This window comes from Pristiophorus japonicus, chromosome 5 (genome assembly GCF_044704955.1).
Source record: "Pristiophorus japonicus isolate sPriJap1 chromosome 5, sPriJap1.hap1, whole genome shotgun sequence".
Taxonomy (NCBI): Eukaryota; Metazoa; Chordata; class Chondrichthyes; family Pristiophoridae; genus Pristiophorus; species Pristiophorus japonicus.
The window spans coordinates 128,032,260-128,052,263 of NC_091981.1; the positions used below are offsets into that span (position 1 = coordinate 128,032,260).

The 20,004-nt window shown below is 38.9% G+C and overlaps 1 protein-coding gene across 5 annotated transcripts in view; it reads left to right on the top strand.

Annotated features, from left to right (window-relative positions):
- Window positions 1-20,004, top strand: part of LOC139264450 (alpha-1,6-mannosylglycoprotein 6-beta-N-acetylglucosaminyltransferase A-like) — a 157,382-nt gene that overhangs the window by 46,364 nt on the left and 91,014 nt on the right. For 4 of the 5 annotated variants that reach the window (XM_070880948.1, XM_070880951.1, XM_070880949.1 and 1 more), the window contains exons 4-7: window positions 3,487-3,551; window positions 7,680-7,769; window positions 13,437-13,508; window positions 15,295-15,456. In XM_070880948.1, coding sequence (XP_070737049.1) covers window positions 3,487-3,551; window positions 7,680-7,769; window positions 13,437-13,508; window positions 15,295-15,456 — 389 coding nt within the window. Of the gene's footprint in view, window positions 1-669; window positions 770-3,486; window positions 3,552-7,679; window positions 7,770-13,436; window positions 13,509-15,294; window positions 15,457-20,004 lie in introns of those variants that run through there. The other variant, XM_070880952.1, reaches the window with a different exon arrangement.

A 20,004-nucleotide genomic window follows, 5' to 3' on the forward strand; every position in this document is an offset into this window, starting at 1 on the left:
TTGCTTTGCACTTATCACGGAAATGTTTGTACATTTTTTGTGCCACTGCTGGGATAACCAGTGTTTCTTGCAATTTGCACAGCAGTAATATCATCTCCAAGACTTTACTAGTCCATTTCAATAATAAAATCAAGATATATGAACTATTTTTTGAGAATTTAAAAAAATAATTGGAAATAATTGTAATTCACCTTGTAGGTTTTTTTTAATGTAAAGCAATATAACGTGCTGCTGCAAAGCTTAATCATTATTATGTGACATTGTTTCTGGAGCTTTGTGGTTGGAAGTATCTTTAATAAAGTTCATTTGAAAGGCTTACAGCACTATATTTCACTTTTCTGATTTGTCTGGTTCTTTCGTACAATGTTTTTTTCCCTCTAGACTGGGAGTCTTTGCTACTATTTAATGCATTTTTCTTAGCTTCTTTCCTTCTGCTTACACAGTGCCTGGTGCCAACAAAAATCCTTTCTCACTGTAGGATCATATGTGATTGAAGGTATAATGCTCATTTGTATACTCAAAAGCAGATTTTGGTAGCCTCTGAAATAAAACTGCTCAATCTATACCTGTGCTAGCTACTGAGTGAAGAATGCCCCAGATTACTTGTCATTTGTGTTTTAAAGGAGATTGTTCTCATTTTGTTTTAACTACTGATTTTGATCTTTCTGATTTTATTTCCAAAACTTAAAAAACAGTGGGATAAGTATTTGAAACCAGGGAAGATACAGGGCTATGAGGAGAGTTTGGATTGCTCGCACGAAGGTACCTGGTATGGACAGGAGTGGTCAAATAATCTATGTTGTAAACTATAATGGTTTAAAGATTTTCACAAAAGATAGACTTGTTAAAACAACCCGTGTGAAGTTTAGATGTAAAATCCAATTCCTCTCAGGTCAACAAAAATGTAATATGGTTTTGGTATGATCTTTCCATCTGCTTGTGATTGCTCTGAGCATGGTCCCCAAGTAATTCAAGAATAATCTTTTTATACAGAGTAAAACAAAGTTCTGAATTAAAAAGAGATTTTGTAAATAAGGTTGGTGTATCCTTATGTAGGTTAGTTAACTATCTCCAATTGACCAGTTAGTTGAGATAACTTATGTTGAAACCCTTGGATTATGCACTTCCCCAAGGTAATTGTACTATAATTGAGTGCAGATCAACATGAAGACCTACACACGGCATATTTTATTTGCCAATAATAGAACAACTTTATAGGAAGGGATGGAAAATATCTGTTTACACTTAATGAGATTTTATGTATTTATTAGAATTGCTGTTTGTACCAACACAGGCTAATTTGCCTAAGAAATACACTTTGATTTTTTTTGTGCATTTTATGGTATTAAGGGGTAACTCATGTAGAGGATTTGTAACTGGAAAGGTTAAAATACCTGTTATTTCACTAGTGAGATGTAGTCATCCTTGCAACTAAGTTATGAATGAATTATATAAACGAACCTTTTGCAGTGAAGTATAAGTAGGTACAGATACTACACATCATAGGTCTACACATTTGAATATTTGCTATTCTAATACACAACTGAAGTGTGCCTTTTATTTTCTACAAATAAAATTTAAAACTAAGATCTGGACACATTATTTTTGACACCTTGTAGGGCTATATCTGAATTGGCAGTTACACTTTCATGCTTCTACAGGGAGGAAACATTAAAAGGGTCACCCAACCAGTAAAAATTCATTTGTCTGACAAGTTATTGAACAGTGTCAACTTCCAAAACAATGTCTTCCCTTTTTGCTGATCGAAGCTCTATTCAGTTCAAGGAATACCTCCAAAAACCTTGAGTTTATTGTGTAAATGCAGAAGTTTGTGGAATAGTGCACAGTTAGATCTATTCTCCCTGCATGTACAAGGCTCATTATGTTCTAAAATATCTTCATTGATTATTTGAGCTGGATCTGAATCTCAATTATTTTCTAGTACAGTACATTCTCAATAATTTGTCTCGCTTTATGAAAGTTGCATTCAAATAGGTCTCCCTTAATTCCTAACTGGGACCTTTAATAAACAATCAACCAAATATTCAAAACACTTTCAACATGTCATTTGAATTTTTTTTTAACCTGGGAGGTAGCATTATTGATAGCCTTGTGAATTGCCTCATTAATTACACAAAATTGATAATTCACTTGGTAAGGAAGATGCTCATAAGAGTTTAAAATTACATAAATGTGTTTTCCAAATATAATTGCTGCCTTTAAAAAATATCTAAATATTTCAACATTGAAACACAAAGTAGAATTGTATTACTCTGTTGTTCTCAGTGTTTCAAGACCTGTTTACTTTCTATGGTGATGCAGTGGTTGACGACAGAAATCTAAAACGCCTAATTATTTGCATGTGAACTATTACTAAGAACAAACCATAAAAATTCAAAATAGCACTCAACTGTAAGCTTCTGTGCCAATGCACATAACCCAACAACTATATTTGCTCCAAACTTGCATTTGAACTATAGTCTTATTGAAGTCTTGCAATTTTTTTTTACAATCATCCATTAATGCATATCTGAAGTTCTATGCATAAAACTTTTGATATAATCTAACCGTTGCCAAATCTCTAATTTATCCCTGACTCAATCCAAATAAGTAATTGCAATTATATAAAAGTTTAGTTAAAACAAATGTTCATGCTTTGTGGGTTGTTTACTGTGTTTATCCAGTGAACAGATGAGCTATCCATGCAAGGAAGGTTCCAGATCCAATATCCAGTCTGCAAATTTTGCTGATTTGTGCTTTGGGAGCAGTCTTGTTTCTAAATTTGGCCTTTGTGGCCACAATAAGGAAAATTAAAAATAAGCTAGGATTCCTTTTCCTGGTTGCCATCCAGCAATTCTTCCTGGAACTGTGGGTACAGGGTGAGGACAGGATTGTGCTCGGCTATGATGCCCCAGCACCAGTGTTGAATAATTCCCTGCCAAAAATATTGTCAAGGCAATTTGGGCGAGGTACCGGTGGGTGACTAAGTGGCTGTGGAATCGTATTCCGGCAAAGAAACAACAACTTCAGGAGAGCAGAGAGATTGGTGAGGAAAAACACACATTTTAAGAAAACAATTTTATGGACCAACTTGGTATTTTGTATGTATCAAGGTTCCATGGTATTCGCATCAACTAGTTTTGATCTAGTTTAATAAAGTATACTTTACTATTCAGACCTCTATTAAATTATAGGCTTTGTATAATAAATTCAACTATTTTGATTGTCATTTTACAGAGGAAAAATGTTTTATGCACAGAGATTGTTTTAGGTTTATGCTTTTCCTAATATGTGGGACATGTAGTTGTCAATAATAAACAGTAGAGATGACATGCATTACTAGGGAGATGTATGAATACAGAAAACATTATCAGATATATTAAATAATAGTTGCTAAAGAATGAAAACACTTTTTTGTAGTTCATTTAACTACTTCCTGTTGGATAATTTATGCCATTAACTTAATCAAACTTATTATCATTGCAGAGTTTTCAGCCTTGTGTGGTTTAACATCAATAGATGGTTTTCCACATTGTGAAGGAAAAATAAAGGTGAGAAAATAAACCAATTTGTTTTTTTTGCTGAACCTAAGTGGTTAGGAGGATTAGAAAAAATAATCTTAACCATTTTTTAAGTGTTCCTTTATTTCAACACCATCCATATAATACGGGCAATGGATGCAATAGTGAGTTTATTGTGTCTGTCACTATTCTGTGGAACTCATTTAGAATTGGGGTCAGCATGCAGGTTAGTGTTGCGTAATTAAAGAGTTCCTTTCAAAGTTGAATAGCCTGACAGTACTCACTATCTAGGCTCAGATGTGATGAATGGCCATTTGGGTAACGTACTGAAGAGCATCCAGTGCCAATTAAACCATACTCTAGCAGGAAGTGAAAGGAAAATTGAGGATAAAATTGGTGAGTATATATACTTTAAAAAAAAATGAATTTCTGAGGCTGGCATGTAATGCAGGGTGTTTTTGATGTGCCTCCTGGTAGCCCATGAGAACAAGTGGCAGCCACCGGGGAACATGTGAGGCTTTGAAGAACCTGTGAGTAGTAGGGAAAAAAATGTGTACATCTCATAAGGATACAAATCATTAAAAAAAAATTGGTTTGCCCAAGCACTCTGATGGTGTGCATGTAGAAACCATAACTAATTATGCTGCTGCAACCACACTGTTCAAATAAACATATAAAATAGCAATCTCCACTCAACAACATATATTAAAAACATGCATTACTTAATGTTGAAAATGGCCAGTCGTGCTTCACAATTGGGGGAAATATCAGGATCAAGCAACCCGACCCCATTACTGACCATTTACATTTTTAGACACTAATTGGACCATCAATGAGGCTCCAGCAAAAGGCAGGCAGCGGCCTAACTAACATTCAAAAGTCACAGCCCAATGACATCATCGGTACCAAAAATAAGTCAGAGGGAAGCCTGCACATTTTTTATTTTATTTATTCATTCATGGGATGTGGACGTTGACAAGGCCAGCATTTATTGCCCATCCCTAATTGCCCTTGAGCAGGTGGTGGTTAGCCACCCTCTTGAACTGTTGCAGTCCCTGTAGTGAAGGTAAGGAGTTCCAGGATTTTGACCCAGCAATGCTGAAGGATGGCGTGTGACTTGAAGGGGCACTTGGAGGTAGTGTTTAAATGCACCTACTGCCCTTGTCCTTCTAGGTAGTAGAGGTCGCGGGTTTGGTAGGTGCTGTCGAAGAAGCTTTGGCGAGTTGCTGCAGTGCATCTTGTAGATGGTGCACACTGTAGCCACTGTGTGCCGATGGTGGATGGGATGCTGATTGAGTGGACTGCTTTGTCCTGGATGGTGTCGAGCCTCTTGAGTGTTGTTGGAGCTGCACTCATCCAGGCAAGTGGAGAGTATTCCATCACACTCCTGACTTGTGCCTTGTAGATGGTGGGATGGCTTTGGGGAGTCAGGAGGTGAGTCACGTGCCACAGACTATCCAGCCTCTGACCTCTTGTAGTCACAGTATTTATATGGTTGGTCTGTTAAGTTTTGGGTCAGTGTTGACCCGCAGGATGTTGATGGGAGATTTGATGATGGTAATGCCATTGAATGTAAAGGGGGGATGGTTAGGTTATCTCTTGTTGGAAATGGTAATTGCCTGGCACTTTTGTGGTGTGAATGTTACTTGTCACTTAATCACCCCAAGCTTGAACCAGACCTTGCTGCATCCGGGCATGGATTGCTTCATTATCTGAGGAATTGCGAATGGAACTGAACAATGCAGTCATCCCCAATTCTGACCTTATGAAGGTAATTGATGAAGCAGCTGAAGATGGTTGGGCCTAGGGCAGTGCCCTGAGGAACTCTTGCAATTATATCCTGGGGCTGAGCTGATTGGCCTCCAACAACTATAACCATCTTACTTTGTTTTGGGTATGACTCCAGGCAGTGGAGAAATTCCCTCCTGATCCCCATTAACTTCAGTTTTACTCGGTTTCCTTGGGGGCACACTTGGTCAAATGCTGCCTTGATGTCAAGGGCAGTCACTCTCACTTCACCCCTGAAATTTAGCGCTCTCATCCATGTTTGGACCAAGGCTGTAATGAGCTGAGGAGCCGTGAGATCCTGGCGGAACCCAAACTGAGCATCGGTGAGCAGGTTATTGGTGAGTAGGTGCCGCTTGATTGCACTGTCGACAACACCTTCCATCACTTTGCTGATGATTGAGAGTAGACTGATGGGGTGGTAATTGACTGGATTGGACTTATCCTGCTTTTTGCAGACAGGGCTGGGAATCTCGGCAGCAGATCTTTCTCGGGAAATGCCAATGGCCGTGATAAGTACTGAAGATCCCTTTTTACCACTCCTTGTGGGCCAGGAGAAGCAGGAATGGTTCTCCCCGCCCCCCTTCCCCGGAAGTCTTCAGCCTCCCAACTCCAATCATGGCCCAATGTCCTGGCCCTTTCCCCCAACCAGCCCCTGCAACCCCCCAGTTGAAGTCGGTAGCCGCCTGCTTGGGGCAGTCTCCACAGGTCCCGGGCTGTGTTGTCCTGCTGCTTGCTTGTACTGTCTGTCAGCCAAGCTGTGATTCTGGCTGGCAGTCAGGTGGGAGTCTGCAAAAGATTATTTAAAGTGAGGTCCTGTCATTAACATCAACAGGGCTTTGCTGGGTTCTTCCTACACCACCACGCTCCCCAGCAATTTCCGCTTAGTATTGGGACCAAAGTTTCAAGGTGGCTGAAGATACTGCCATTGAATCTTTCGTGACGACCTAATTTTCCTCTTGCTCCTGTTTTGGAGATTGCATGGAGTATAGCTCAGGAGGAGGGCATTGGAAAGCATGAACATCTCCATGGCAATTGGGGTGAAATACGGATGAAGACGGGCAGTACTTCAGAGAAATATGGAGACTGGTGATAGATTGGATGTGGGGTTTGAAATTCAACGGAGTATAGCAAGATTCAGCGAATGGTTTTAACTTGAGCAAGGAAGGAGGATGGGATCAGGAAGCTAAGGTGCAGTGTTTCTGGCAAGGACTGAACAGGATGGCTTTCATCTTGCCAATGTCGAGTAGCTCAAAATTCTGATGCATCTATGATTTGTCAGGAAGGCAATCATGGAATCAAACGTGACGGTCAAATGATTAAGCTGGGTATTATTGGCATACAGATGAAAGCTAATTCCATGCTTGCTGAAAATATTGCTAAGGGGCAACATATAGATGAAGAACAGGAGAGAACCAAGGATGGAATCGTAGGGCATAGTAGGGCTGATGGTAGAGACATTCAAGTTCAAGTCATTGCGGATGTATTGGGATTAATAGGAATGTAACCATGCAAGGGGGATGCCACGGATGTGAGCCACAGAGAGGTGATGGAACACAATGGTGTTGCTAAGCTTGTAAAAAGCCACAGAGAAATCAAGGAGGGCAAAGAAAGAGAATGCCCCACATTAACAGTCTCTCAATGTTGCTGGTGAATTTGACCAGGTCAGTCACAATGCTTTGGGCCAAATTGAAGGGATTTAAACAAGGAAGGGTGGGCATAGATTTGGTGGCACAGAAACAGCAGTAGGCCATTTAGCCCCTCAAGCCTGTTCCAGCATTCAATGAGATCATGGCTGAGCTATGACCTAATTCCATATACCTACCTTGCCCTATATCCTTTAATACCTTTGATTAACAAAAATCTATCACAGATTTAAAATTAACAATTGACAGAGCAACAGTTGAAGTTTGCGGAAGAGAGTCCTAATTTACATTTGCCGCAGTGGATGAACCAAGATCTGGAAGTCTGAACCTTGCTATGCAAACTATGGTATCGGTGGGTCTATGTGCTCGTTTATTACAACACTTTCAAATGTATAGAGAACAAAGGACAGTTGGTGACGGGGCAACAGTTAGCGATGAAAGGAGAATTGAAATAGACTTTATAAGGAGTGGGCTTTGAAGAGTGGATGAGTCATTGTCAAAATCCCTGAGTGAACTTGTTTACTGAGGCTAGAGAAGGCAGATACTGAGTGAAAAAAAAGCTTTAAAGTGAATATTTGTAGGTTACATTCTTTGTTTTGGATTTTTTTCCTATTTCTCTCGTTGCTTAAGATGGGCTCTTTTTGATATTAACAACCATGATTATTAAATGTTCTTGATACTGAACTCAATTATGTAATTTTCCTCTCCCAATTTCTGTTTGCTGCAGTGGATGAACGATATGTGGAAGTCTGAAGCTTGCTATGCAAACAATGGTGTCAATGGATCAGTGTGCTCATTTATTGCATATCTCAGTGAGGTATGTTACTTGTACTTTTGTACAGAAATTTCTTTAAAGATGTAGCAATCAAGTTCCGGGGTCACTGTTGAACAATTGAGTATGTTTTGCACCAACCACTCGGTGTAGGCACATGTTGGATACAGAACAAAGCTTGCTCTTTTCATTCACAATTATGTGCTCTGCTTACAATGCAACAGTGTGATTTTTTTTTTTCTACTACTTACAACATCCATCTTTTAATCTCTATTGGTAAGTCTGTCCATTAGTGCGATATCAGTTTTGTGATGCATTCTCATTTGGAAAAAGACCGAGATGCTCGCATTCATTTCACTTCGGATCATTACAGCCATCAGTGAGTAGAAACTGGACTAAAACTTAAATCTCAGAGGTGAAACTTAGATCCAAGAGATGAACAGAAATACATCGAACAATGTTATTACTCAGTTCCAATTATATTTTGTTATTCAGATTTACAAAATTCAGGAAAGTATTAATTGTTGCTTATTCCAAATCAGTTTATTACTATATTTCTCTGAGGCCGAACTCCAAACCATCGGCAACACCTTCACAGAAGCGTACGAGAGCATGGGCCTTACACTGAACATCTGTCAGACAAAGGTCCTCTACCAACCTGCCCCCACCACATAGTACTGCTCCCCGATTATCAAAATCCATGACGAGGTCTTGGACAAGGTGCACCATTTTCCATACCTTGGGAGCCTACTGTCAACAAGGGCAGACATCGATGTTGAAGTCGAACACTGCCTTCAGTGTGTCAGTGCAGCCTTCAGTCACCTGAAGAAGGGAATGTTTGAAGACCAGGACCTCAAACCCGGCACCAAGCTCATGGTCTACAGAGCAGTAGTGATACCCGCCCACCTATATGCTTCAGAGACATGGACTATGTACAGCAGTCACCTCAAAGCACTGGAGAAGTACCATCAACGCTGCCTCCGCAAGATGCTGCAAATCCATTGGCAGAATATGCGCACCAACACCTGTGTTCTCGCTCAGGCCAACATTCCCAGCATCGAAGCATTGACCACGCTTGATCAGCTCTGATGGACGGGCCACATCGTCCCCATGCCCGATATGAGACTCTCAAAACAAGCGCTCTACTCGGAGCTCCGACACGGCAAGTGAGTCACAGGTGGGCAGAGGATACTCTCAAAGCCTCCTCGAAAAAGTGCAACATCCCCACCGACACTTGGGAATCCCTGCCCCAAGACCGCTCAAAGTGGAGGAGAAGCATCCAGGAAGGCGCCGAACACCTAGAGTATCTTAGCGGGGAGCAAGTAGAGACAAAGCGCAAACAGCAGAAGGAGCACACAACAACTCGAGCACCCCACCTACCCGTCCCTTCAATCAACGTCCCTTCAACCATCGTCTGCCCCACCTGTGACAGAGACTGTCGGTCCCGCATCGGACTCATCAGTCACCTGAGAAGCAAGTTCTCCTCGACTCCGTGGGACTGCCTAAGAAGAATTATTACTATATATAATGTATTCACTTGTGTTAACCATCTTTAATTTACAGTGCTGTATGGTATTTTTAAATGTATATCTGAAAATTCAAAGCAATTGCATAGGGGCATGCAATTACTGACTTACAGTAATTATATTTAAATTGTTTGTTACAGGACATTGTTTAACGTTACAAAAGTTGAGATTTTTAAATAAGCACGCATTACCAAAAAGAGGTAGGTGCATGGCACCAATTAGATGTCATTTAGTAGTACTGTGGCCTGGCCCAAGACCGCCCAAAGTGGAGGAAGTGCATCCGAGAGGGTGCTGAGCACCTCGAGTCTCAACGCCGAGAGCATGCAGAAATAAGCGCACAGTGGAAAGAGCGTGCGGCAAACCAGTCCCACCCACCTCTTCCCTCAATGACTATCTGTCCCACCTGTGACAGAGTCTGTGGCTCTCGTATTTGACTGTTCAGCCACCAAAGAACTCACTTCAGGAGTGGAAGCAAGTCTTCCGTGATTCCGAGGGACTGCCAATGATGATGGGGCAAATTTATACACGCAGTGGAGCTACAATTCAAATTAGTTCTATTACAAATATTTTTAATGTAATTTCAAATATTTATTACTACTCGTGGAATTTTCCTTATTTTTCTTCTGCCAATTTTCTCTTCACCCTCCTCCACTCCCTACTAGGCCACAGTTCCATAGTGCAGACTGCAGTCCAGAATCTCATCCAAGTTATCATTATTCATATGTGAGGCGTGACTACGTTGGTGGGTATAACGACCAAATCTGATCATGCCCTTGCCCGTTGTCCACAGTACTTGCAACGATCAGAAGTGGAATTTTTTTTCCTATCCAGGGACATTGAAGTCAATTTAAACACCCCTCTTGCCACTCCAGCTGAGATCAAATTTTCAAGAAAGAAAGACTTGGATTTATATAATGCCTTTCACGATCACTGGACATCTCAAAGCACTTTACAGCCAACTAAGTACTTTTGGAGTGTAGTCACTGTTGTAATGTGGGAAACATGACAGCCAATTTGCACACAAGCAAGTTCCCACAAACAGCAATGTGATAATGACCAAATAATGTTATTTTTGTTCTGTTGTTTGAGGGATAAATATTGACCAGGACACTGGGGCTAACTCCCCTGTTCTTCAAAATACGGCCATGGGATCTTTTACATCCACTTCAGAGAGTAGACGGCCTCGGTTTAACGTCTCGTCCGAAAGACGGCACCTCTGACAGTGCAGCGCTCCCTCAGTACTGCACTGGAGTATCAGGCTAGATTTTTTTTTTCTGCTCACTTCTCTGGAGTGGGACTTCAACCCACAACCTTCTGACTCAGGTGAGGGTGCTACCCACTGAGCCATAGCTGACACTTGTAAACTGACCAGAAGTAAACTTTCTCTCAAAATCACACAAAGCAATACTATATCCTTCATGCTTATTATCTCAATTCCACTTCTTTACAAAAATAAAATGAAAATGCAGCATTAATCATGAATTTTATTTTCTGTTTTTGGTACAGAATGAATTCCCATTATATTGGGCAGTGAATATCTTGTGAAATAAAACAGGAAGTGCAGAAGCAAAGAGTTCAGGCAAATGATTTACCACTATCTAGCAAATTGCCAAACTGTCATTCATTTCAAACCTATTGCAATAATAAAATACCATAACCAACCTTTGGTCATACTCTAAGCAAAGCTGTAGTAATGCTTCTACAAAAGCAAAATACTGCAGATGATGAAATCTGGAATAAAAACAGAAAATGCTAGAAACCTTAGCGGGTCAGGCAGCATCTGTGGAGAAAAAGCAGTGTTAACGTTTCAGGTCAACGGCCCTTCGTCAGAACTGGAGAGTGTTCGGAAAGAGCAGATTCTTAACGCACAAAAAAGGGGGAGGGGAAGAAAGAACAAAAGGGAAGATCTGTGATAGGTTGGAAGACAGGAGAGATTAGAGAGACATAAGGGATGATGGGCCGAATTGAAATGGTAATGCCAGGAGTTAGAAAAAAATTAGTCAAAATAGGGTGTGAATGGCGGAATAATGACCAGCTGACTTAGAGATGAGAAGAAAAAAAGAAAGAAAGAAACAGGCCCTGAGAGGGGTGGGTGGGGAAGGGAGCCAAAGATTGGCAATGGTTATACTCAAATTGTTGAACTCGATGTTGAGTCCAGAAGGCAGTAAAGTGCCTAAATGAAAAATGAAGTGCTGTAGTACTGTAGTAATGTTTATTTCTTTACAAACCAATACCACTTATTAATACATTTAAGGTACCTCATTTGTTCCATCTCTCTTGCCCTATGATGTTAGACCATGTTTTGGTGAATGAAATACTTTGACCACCTCAACTTCTGGCACTAGGTTTCAGACTATTCTTTAAAAGCAATCAATTTTACAAGAATCATTTAACCCATCGGTAGTGGGATACTTAAGCTATCAATTGTGATTATCAAATAAATATCAGAAAATTCAACATCTCGGCATGCCACGTTTTCATATGTAAAATTAGCTGGAATTCATCGCTTCAGAATGGCTTGAGGATTAAAATAGAGAGAACAATTCTGAATACTGCTGTCCCTAAATTGTTCGTAACACCAGTTTCAGATTGCATTTAATGTTATGGTTATATTTTTGGATTGCTCTTTCTGAAGAGGGTTCCAGTAGGTATTTCAAAGTGTTTTTGTATTAGAATCATGAGTAACATTTGAACTATTTAAACAAGATCTTTATTTTCATAAATAAACTGTAGAGCAGAGTTTTAATGCAAATAATTTTATTTCCTTTGCCAATATAATTTTTGCATATGACAAATATTGAATAGTATATTAAAATATTTTTTTCTTAAAATAAATGAAAGCAATATTTTTTTAATTTTGCAGTGTATTATTTTAGGGTAAATAATGCTGAACTAAATGTGCTATATAATGTATTTGAAACTGAGCTAGGAAAGTTTGAAATTTGCAGTTTGCCAGCTACTCTGCAAACGATAGCACTGCCAAATGATTGTAAATTGATCAATTTTATATATTCTACCTAAACATCATAAATTTAGATCAAACTTAATTCTAAAATCTAAGCTTAATGTAAAAATTTGTTCAACTGCACGAGGTCACTGAGCTCTTGGTCAGAATGAACTTTGGAGAAAGCCAGTAACTGCCTCCAGCTTACCCTATAAGAGTTGACCAATTTAACAAACACAACTTTCCTTAAGAGAAAACATTGAAAATTCCCTTTTATTAAGAGATTTAGGCTTTGTTACTGCATGAACTTTAAAGGATGTGTCCTCCATTAACTGAAAAGTCACAATTCAGTTACATATGAACACAAAATAACATTGGAGTAGTTGATTCCCATTGATTTATCTCCAAAAGGAACAGAAGAATACATGAAACACTAATGTAGAATAGGATTTCAGTAATGTTCAAATAAATTGAGTTTTTTTTCCTGGAGAATGTGTGCATTTGGGAATTACATCAAAACAATTGGGGTGTGGACTATTCCTTTTTGTAAAAATAATATATAAGTGAAAGGGAAGCCCAGGTTTATGAATGGATACCATGTAGTGGTGTCTTTGAGTAATTATAGCAGTATCTATCTTTCTTTCTTTTTACTCATCGGAAAAAGTCACTGGATGATTCAGATATGGATAAAATGGAGGAGACTTGCAAAGACTAGACAATCTGCAGCAGTGATGTAGGTAGAACCCCCTAATAGAATAGAATGGGAAATGTACATAGATGAAGTAACAGAGAATAGCATTGCTGATGCTGCGAACTAGAACAATAAACAGGAAATCTGAAGCAAGGTTTGAGATCAAGGTTTAAAATGTTGATAATTGAGCTTTAGAAACTGCAAAATCTGGGACTTGTGCAGTTCCCCACAACTTGCAAATGAGCACAAATTCACCATTTATGAAAACAAGTGTAACATGTGAGTTCACCTGTATGGTTTAAGGAAGTATTGTGTAAAAGCCAGCTCTCCCCCACTGCAAGAGGGACAAAATTCAAGGGATAGCCATCCAAAGTCTTTCTTGTATACCTCCTCACAACTAGTTCAGAGTAAGAGGGTTAGCAACAGGTTCTCATCCAATTTAGGAAAAAAAATCTCTCTCTCCTATATTTAAAAAAAATTAAAAATGTTGCCTTGTTATATTCCATTTTAATGCTGTGTACTAATTGTTTAACTTTTTAAAAATGCTTCAGGTTGAGAATTTCTGCCCCATGCTTCCAGTAAGAATAAAACAGATTGCTGCTGATGATGCCTTAAAACCCAAGGTGTGAGAGATTAATCATTAATGTATTTAACTGTTTTTAGAAACACACCATGAGTAGCGGTAGTTTTCCTAATTCTAGTTTAAATATATTTTTGATTAAAAACATTCACATTGTATAATCCACATAGAATTTTCCTACTTTCAATTAGTACTTCAAGCAATACAGTAAATGTATAGTGTATATGTTTGGCAGTGATTTTTGTGAAAATTGTCATTGTGTTCTGTATTAGATAAAATCAACAGATAATATTGCCACCTTATGAACAGAAATCAATTTCTTGAATGATTTGGAATTTCTGCACTTATTTTCTGCACTGAAATGTATAATGAAGAATGATTGAAGAACACCTTAGTAACTATTGACTAATTCAGAAGAAAGTTATAAACAATTGAGCCCTGATTTTGTGATCCCAGCAAAATCTGTTCCTGGAAATTTCTGGCTGCCTGGACCAAGCTAGTCCACAGCGTACTGGAGTTGTATCTGAGTACTGGAGTATAACGAGTGTTACTCTGACATTTGAAAAGGAGTGAATCATGAATTATAGACTAATTAGTCTAGCAGTTACAGTGGGGAATCAAGAATGTTTTAAGGTATATTGTTGATGTAAGGAGCATATTAGGAGTAGCCATCATGGATTAAGTAACAAGTGATTTCTGATGAATCTACTGGAATTCAGTGAGGAGGTAACTAAATTAGTGGACAAGAGCTGTCCAGTGGATATTATTTACTTGGATTTTCAGAAGATATCTAATAAAGTTCCTCATGGCAAATTAGTTAGCTTAATTTAAATTTATATAGGTAATAGAAGAAAATAAATTCTCTTGAATGTATTGACCAGTGCAGTTCTACAGCCAGATGTCCCTGCTGTCCACACCACACATCAACAATCGCTACCAGTAAAATAACAGCTATTGATGCCACCAAGCTATGTACTCAAGTGCAGAATCTGGACCAACGAAGTAGAATGGACAAAGGAGGGTAGTTACTTTTAAATATGGATAAATGTAAAGTTATGCATATTGGAATATGACAGCAGGAGATATTTTCTTTAAATCCACACTCCCGAGGGGAAAGGAGTGGCAGCGAGTTTTATTGAAAGGCACACTAACAAATCATTAAATAGGGAGTAAAACTCAGCATCACAGAAAAAAATTAAAAAGAACAAAGGGGACAGTGAGGTTTTTAAATCAACACTCTGCGAGCTACAGTCCTTGTCCTGGAGCTTGAAGCTAAAATACAAGAGTTTAGTTTTTGCAGTTAGCAGTTACCTGGAAAGAAAGGTAATGGCAAAAAAGAGAGTGAGATAATAAATGAAGTAAAAGGAATTTGCTTTGAATGTCGCTATGTATGTTCATTTGTCTGTAAAATAAGGCAGCCTAATGATTTACATATGGCCTCATCTCTCAAAGCATTTCAGTCCCCCTTTGGAAAGATTGGAGCAATGCATGTGCAAGGACATGATATTCAGTTAAAATCAGAAAAGGTTCCCATTGTTACACCTCTGGGTTACCCTATCATAGAGTTAGATATTGGGTGATACCCCGTATACAAGATGCTCAATACTCCTGAATGTATGATGCTCATGTATCCTGTGGCATCACCGCTGCACCCAAGATAATATCTAATCCACAACTGAAATTTGCAATAGGAAGCATTCAGGGCAATAGCAGCAATGTTACTGGAGAAAAGATAATTGCAGTACTTCTTAGTTATTAATATTTTTCTGCCATTGCTGCATTATTTTCTGTATTGTTGGTTCAGAATCACTAATTATTATTCTTGTTAGGCCAAGGTTGTGACCAGCCTGGATGGCTTGCTGGAAATACTGGCTGCACGTGAAGAACTCGTATGGATAAAACTAAGACTAGAAAGGATGAAGGAGAAATGGATAACAGATATGAAAGCACTGGCTAAGAAATGGAATTTAGAAAATAGACCAAAGAAAAAGGTATAAAACTAAAGACACATTTTCTGAAAATTCTTAATTTAACTTCAAAAAAATATATTTGCAAGCCAATTAAGATGTCGTCGTTTAATTTCACTTATTACATTTACATTAAATTATTGTCAATGATATATTTTGCATCTACAAATCTAGTTTTAAAAAAAATTGCAATCAACATTTTTTCAGAGAAAAAATACATGCATTTTGTGAAGTCACTATACAATTTTGTTGCATGATACTTACAGGAGAAAACATTGACACGATAAGGTTGTTGGGAACAAATTGTACTTATATAGCACCTTTAGACATAGAATAACGTACAAAGGTGCTTCACCAAAATGGGTGCTGAACCAAATAAGGAGATAGTTGGAGGAGTGACTAAAACCTTGATCAGAAAGGTAGGTTTTAAGAGGATATTAGAGGGAAAGAAGGTGGAGAGGTTCAAGGAGGGAATTCCAGAGTGTGGGGTCTATGCAGCTGAAGGCATGTCAGCCAATGGTAGGGGAAAAGGGAGGAGATGCCAGAGGAATTGAGGGTTTGGGAGGGAGGATGGTAGCATTGGAGGAGGTTATAGAGATAGGGAGGGCACAAATATGGAGGGATTTAAACACATGGATGATAATTTAAAATTTTTGTTTTGGGGGACCAAGAACCAATGTAGGTCAGTGAGGACAGGTATGAGGCAGGACTGATGTGGGAAAAGAATGACAAGGATACCTCCATTCCCTCTCCTTTGTGCTGGCCATAGAGATCCTTGAAACAAGCTCAGATACCATGGAGTAGCTGTTGGAGGAGACACATGCAAAATATCATAAGAACATAAGAAATAGGAACAGGAGTAGGCCATACGGCCCCTCGAGCCTGCTCCGCCATTCAGTAAGATCATGGCTGATCTGATCATGGGCTCAACTCCACTTCCCTGTATGCTCCCCATAAACCCGTATCCCCTTATTGTTTAAGAAACTGGCTATTTCTGTCTTAAATTTATTCAATGTCCCAGCTTCTACAGCTCTCTGCGGCAGTGAATTCCACAGATTTACAACCCTCAGAGAAGAAATTTCTCCTCATCTCTGTTTTAAATGGACGGCCCCTTATTCTAAGATCATGCCCTCGAGCTCTAGTCTCCCCAACCAGTGGAAACATCCTCTCTGCATCCACCTTGTCAAGCCCCCTCATAATCTTATACGTTTCGATAAGATCATGTCTCATTCTTCTGAATTCCAATGAATAGAGGCCCAACCTACTCAACCTTTCCTCATAAGTCAAACCCCTCATCCCTGGAATCAACCTAGTGAACCTTCTCTGAACTGCCTCCAAAGCAAGTATATCCTTTCGTAAATATGGAAACCAAAACTGCATGCAATATTCCAGGTGTGGCCTCGCTAATACCTTATATAGTTGTAGCAAGACTTCCCTGCTTTTATACTCCATATCCCCTTTGCAATAAAGGCCAAGATACCATTGGCCTTCCTGATCACTTGCTGTGTCTGCATACTCTCCTTTTGTGTTTCATGCACAAGTACTCCCAGGTCCCACTGTACTGCGGCAATTTGCAATCTTTCCCCATTTAAATAATAACTTGCTCTTTAATTTTTTCTGCCAAAGTGCATGACCTCACACTTTCCGACATTATACTCCATCTGCCAAATTTTTGCCCATTCACTTAGCCTGTCGATGTCCTTTTGCAGATTTTGTGTGTCCTTCTCACATTGCTTTTCCTCCCATCTTTGTATCGTTAGCAAACTTGGCTACGTTACACTCAGTCCCTTCTTTCAAGTCGTTAATATAGATTGTAAATAGTTGGGGTCCCAGCACTGATCCCTGTGGCACCCCACTGGTTACTGGTTGCCAACCAGAGAATGAACCTTTTATCCCGACTCCCTGTTCTCTGTTAGTTAGCCAATCCTCAATCTGTCAATATAATCCCGTTTTATGTAATCGGTAGGAGGCAAACCCCTGTAGGTCCCCAGGATGGGTTGCACCATTGCAGGGTTTGCCCCATGACCTAAGGGAGTGTTTCTGCTGGGATAGAGCATAATATTCTCCCATGCAAACCCTTTTCCTGTTGCAATAATTAATATTTTATTTAATGAAATGATCTGGTAATGGAGAACAGTTTACCCATTATGAAGTTATCAAGACCAGGGAATTATTGCTCATGCATATATAATTTTGACAAAATCATGAAAACTATTGGCTGTTTTATTTAACAGATTTTATTTTTGACGTGCTTCATGTGTACAAAAGATGTCTAGACTTTGCTGCTGTTCTGCAATTTAACAGTAGCCAAGGGTTGATGGGCTTTCTGAACTACTTTTCCTCTATATGAACATTAGCTTCCTAGTTGTGTCCATACACACTTTGCCCTTTGGTGCAATCGAATACCACATGTCTTAATTAAAGCAGGCTTATATTCTATTTGTATATTATGTATAAGAACAAGCTAATCTGTGATAAGTCTATCAGTAGTGTGTAGTTAGTTAGTGTTTTTACAAATTATGCATTTGTTCAGATATGCCAGAAAGGTTGACAGGCAGTAATGAGCACTTGTACTGAAAAGACAAGACATAACTTTCTGTGACAAGTTTACTTCATATCCACCATGCAAGTGTATCAACTTCACACCATTCAATGCATTTCAATGGTGAAGCAGACAGCAAGATGCCATTTTCACAAAGTTAACGGTGGAATGGTGCAACTTGGACTGCAGCTTTTCGATTTCTGTGTTTAACCATGCATCTGCCCACGCCAGCAATTGCTGCAACATTTTTGCATGAATAACGGCGACGCCATTAGACTCTCCGTTATTTTGACAGTAATTAATGGGTTACTGTTTTACCAGTGTCACCCACATCCCAACAACACATTTAAAAAATCTAATTATTTAGCTTGATTTTAAGTGCAATCTTCACCAGAGTTCCCAAGTTCCTGAAATAAATGTAAGTGAGATTATTGAGGAAGGTGAAGCAAAAGCATCCTCTGCATCATACTGCTCCAAAAAATTTTCATATTTTAGGTGATGAAATCACAGTTCATTTTTGAGTGTTTCTTTTTTGTTCTAAGTTTGTTGGATTTTGTACGCCTTTTAAAAAAAAATAGAAAGAGAAGCTGAAAAATAAGACTCCACAGTCATGCATAATTTAGGTTTATACTTTCATTGAGGTGACACGCCTGCTTTTACATCACTCATAATGGGCATTTTCTGATATGTTATTCTTTAGTTCCTCAATTGCTCCTCCTTTTTTTGCCTATATATCTTCTGCAATAGAGCAGACTTGCAACGTCCTCTCATGCTGCCACTGAAATGACTAGTGGGAGGCTGACAAAAGCATTCCAGTCATAACTATCCCTTGATCTTGCTTCACTTCCAAACTGTGCCCACATGAAGATTCATCTAGCTCACTCCCTCCCTTAGAAATACAACCATGAGTAATAATACATAGTCGTAGAGGATTGAAGTGAATGAGTACCTAATTATTTGTGGGCAATTAAGGGAGCTGCACTCCAATTAAACAAAAATGTAACTTGTAGAAAACTGCACTAATTTCAACAGTGGTGTAATATTTCTTTAAGTTGCTAAGATTTGCATATGAGAGGTTACTTGTATACGTATTAACAAATCTGTCTTAAGGATTCTACAATATTGTGCAGAAGAAGGAAATTAATTCTTTGGAGAGATAAAAGTAAAATGATTCAGAGTTGTCAGTAATTGGATGGACTTCTGCATCCAAAATGATTGTACCGGCCTTAGTCAGAGCGTAGTGTAATGCGAGTGTAACTCTGATTCTCCAGCTAGCTTCAACACTACACCAAGAAATATAGCCAAAAGTCAGAGCTTCAGAATCCAAATCCTTTAATAATGTAATGTGAAAACTGTTGATAAAGAAAAGACAGATCTAACATTCTTATAACTCAACATTAACAATCAAATACAAGCAGTAATCAAGAGAAGTTACTTATCTCTTTCTGTACATCACATACAAATACAACAATTCCAGAACAATTGGATGAGAAGTTGTTACATTACTGTACTTCTGGGAAGGTTTAATACAGCAGGAGGTTCATTTTTAATCACAATCTACAGACCGTGTACGCTAAAATGGATGCTTGTGGCTTCTCTGCTGCAACTGTTTTTCTCTCTCGTTTTGATTTTGTTCTTTTCTGTCCAATTACAAAAACGCCACCCTGTGGCTGGAGTACTTCATGACACCTGTGTCCAGCATTAAACTAACTCCAACCAATACAATGATGTAATTGAAATTAATGAAAAGAATACACCACCTTCAAGGTTAAATTGATACTGCATGGACTGCTGTGATCTGACAGATCCTTCTGCCAATTACAGTTGGAGCTTCACAAACCTTGGGACACATGACCTAAGGAAAGTTTGTCTTATAAACATGGGTGGTGGCATGTATCGAATTTTTTTTTCCATAATGATGTCTTGGAGATAAGCTAACATAGATTTGGGAGAACCAAGGTATATCCTTTTTAGGTACTTAGAGTTGCTCTCCTAATCAGTTGATACTGCAATGTGGTGGGACATGGCAG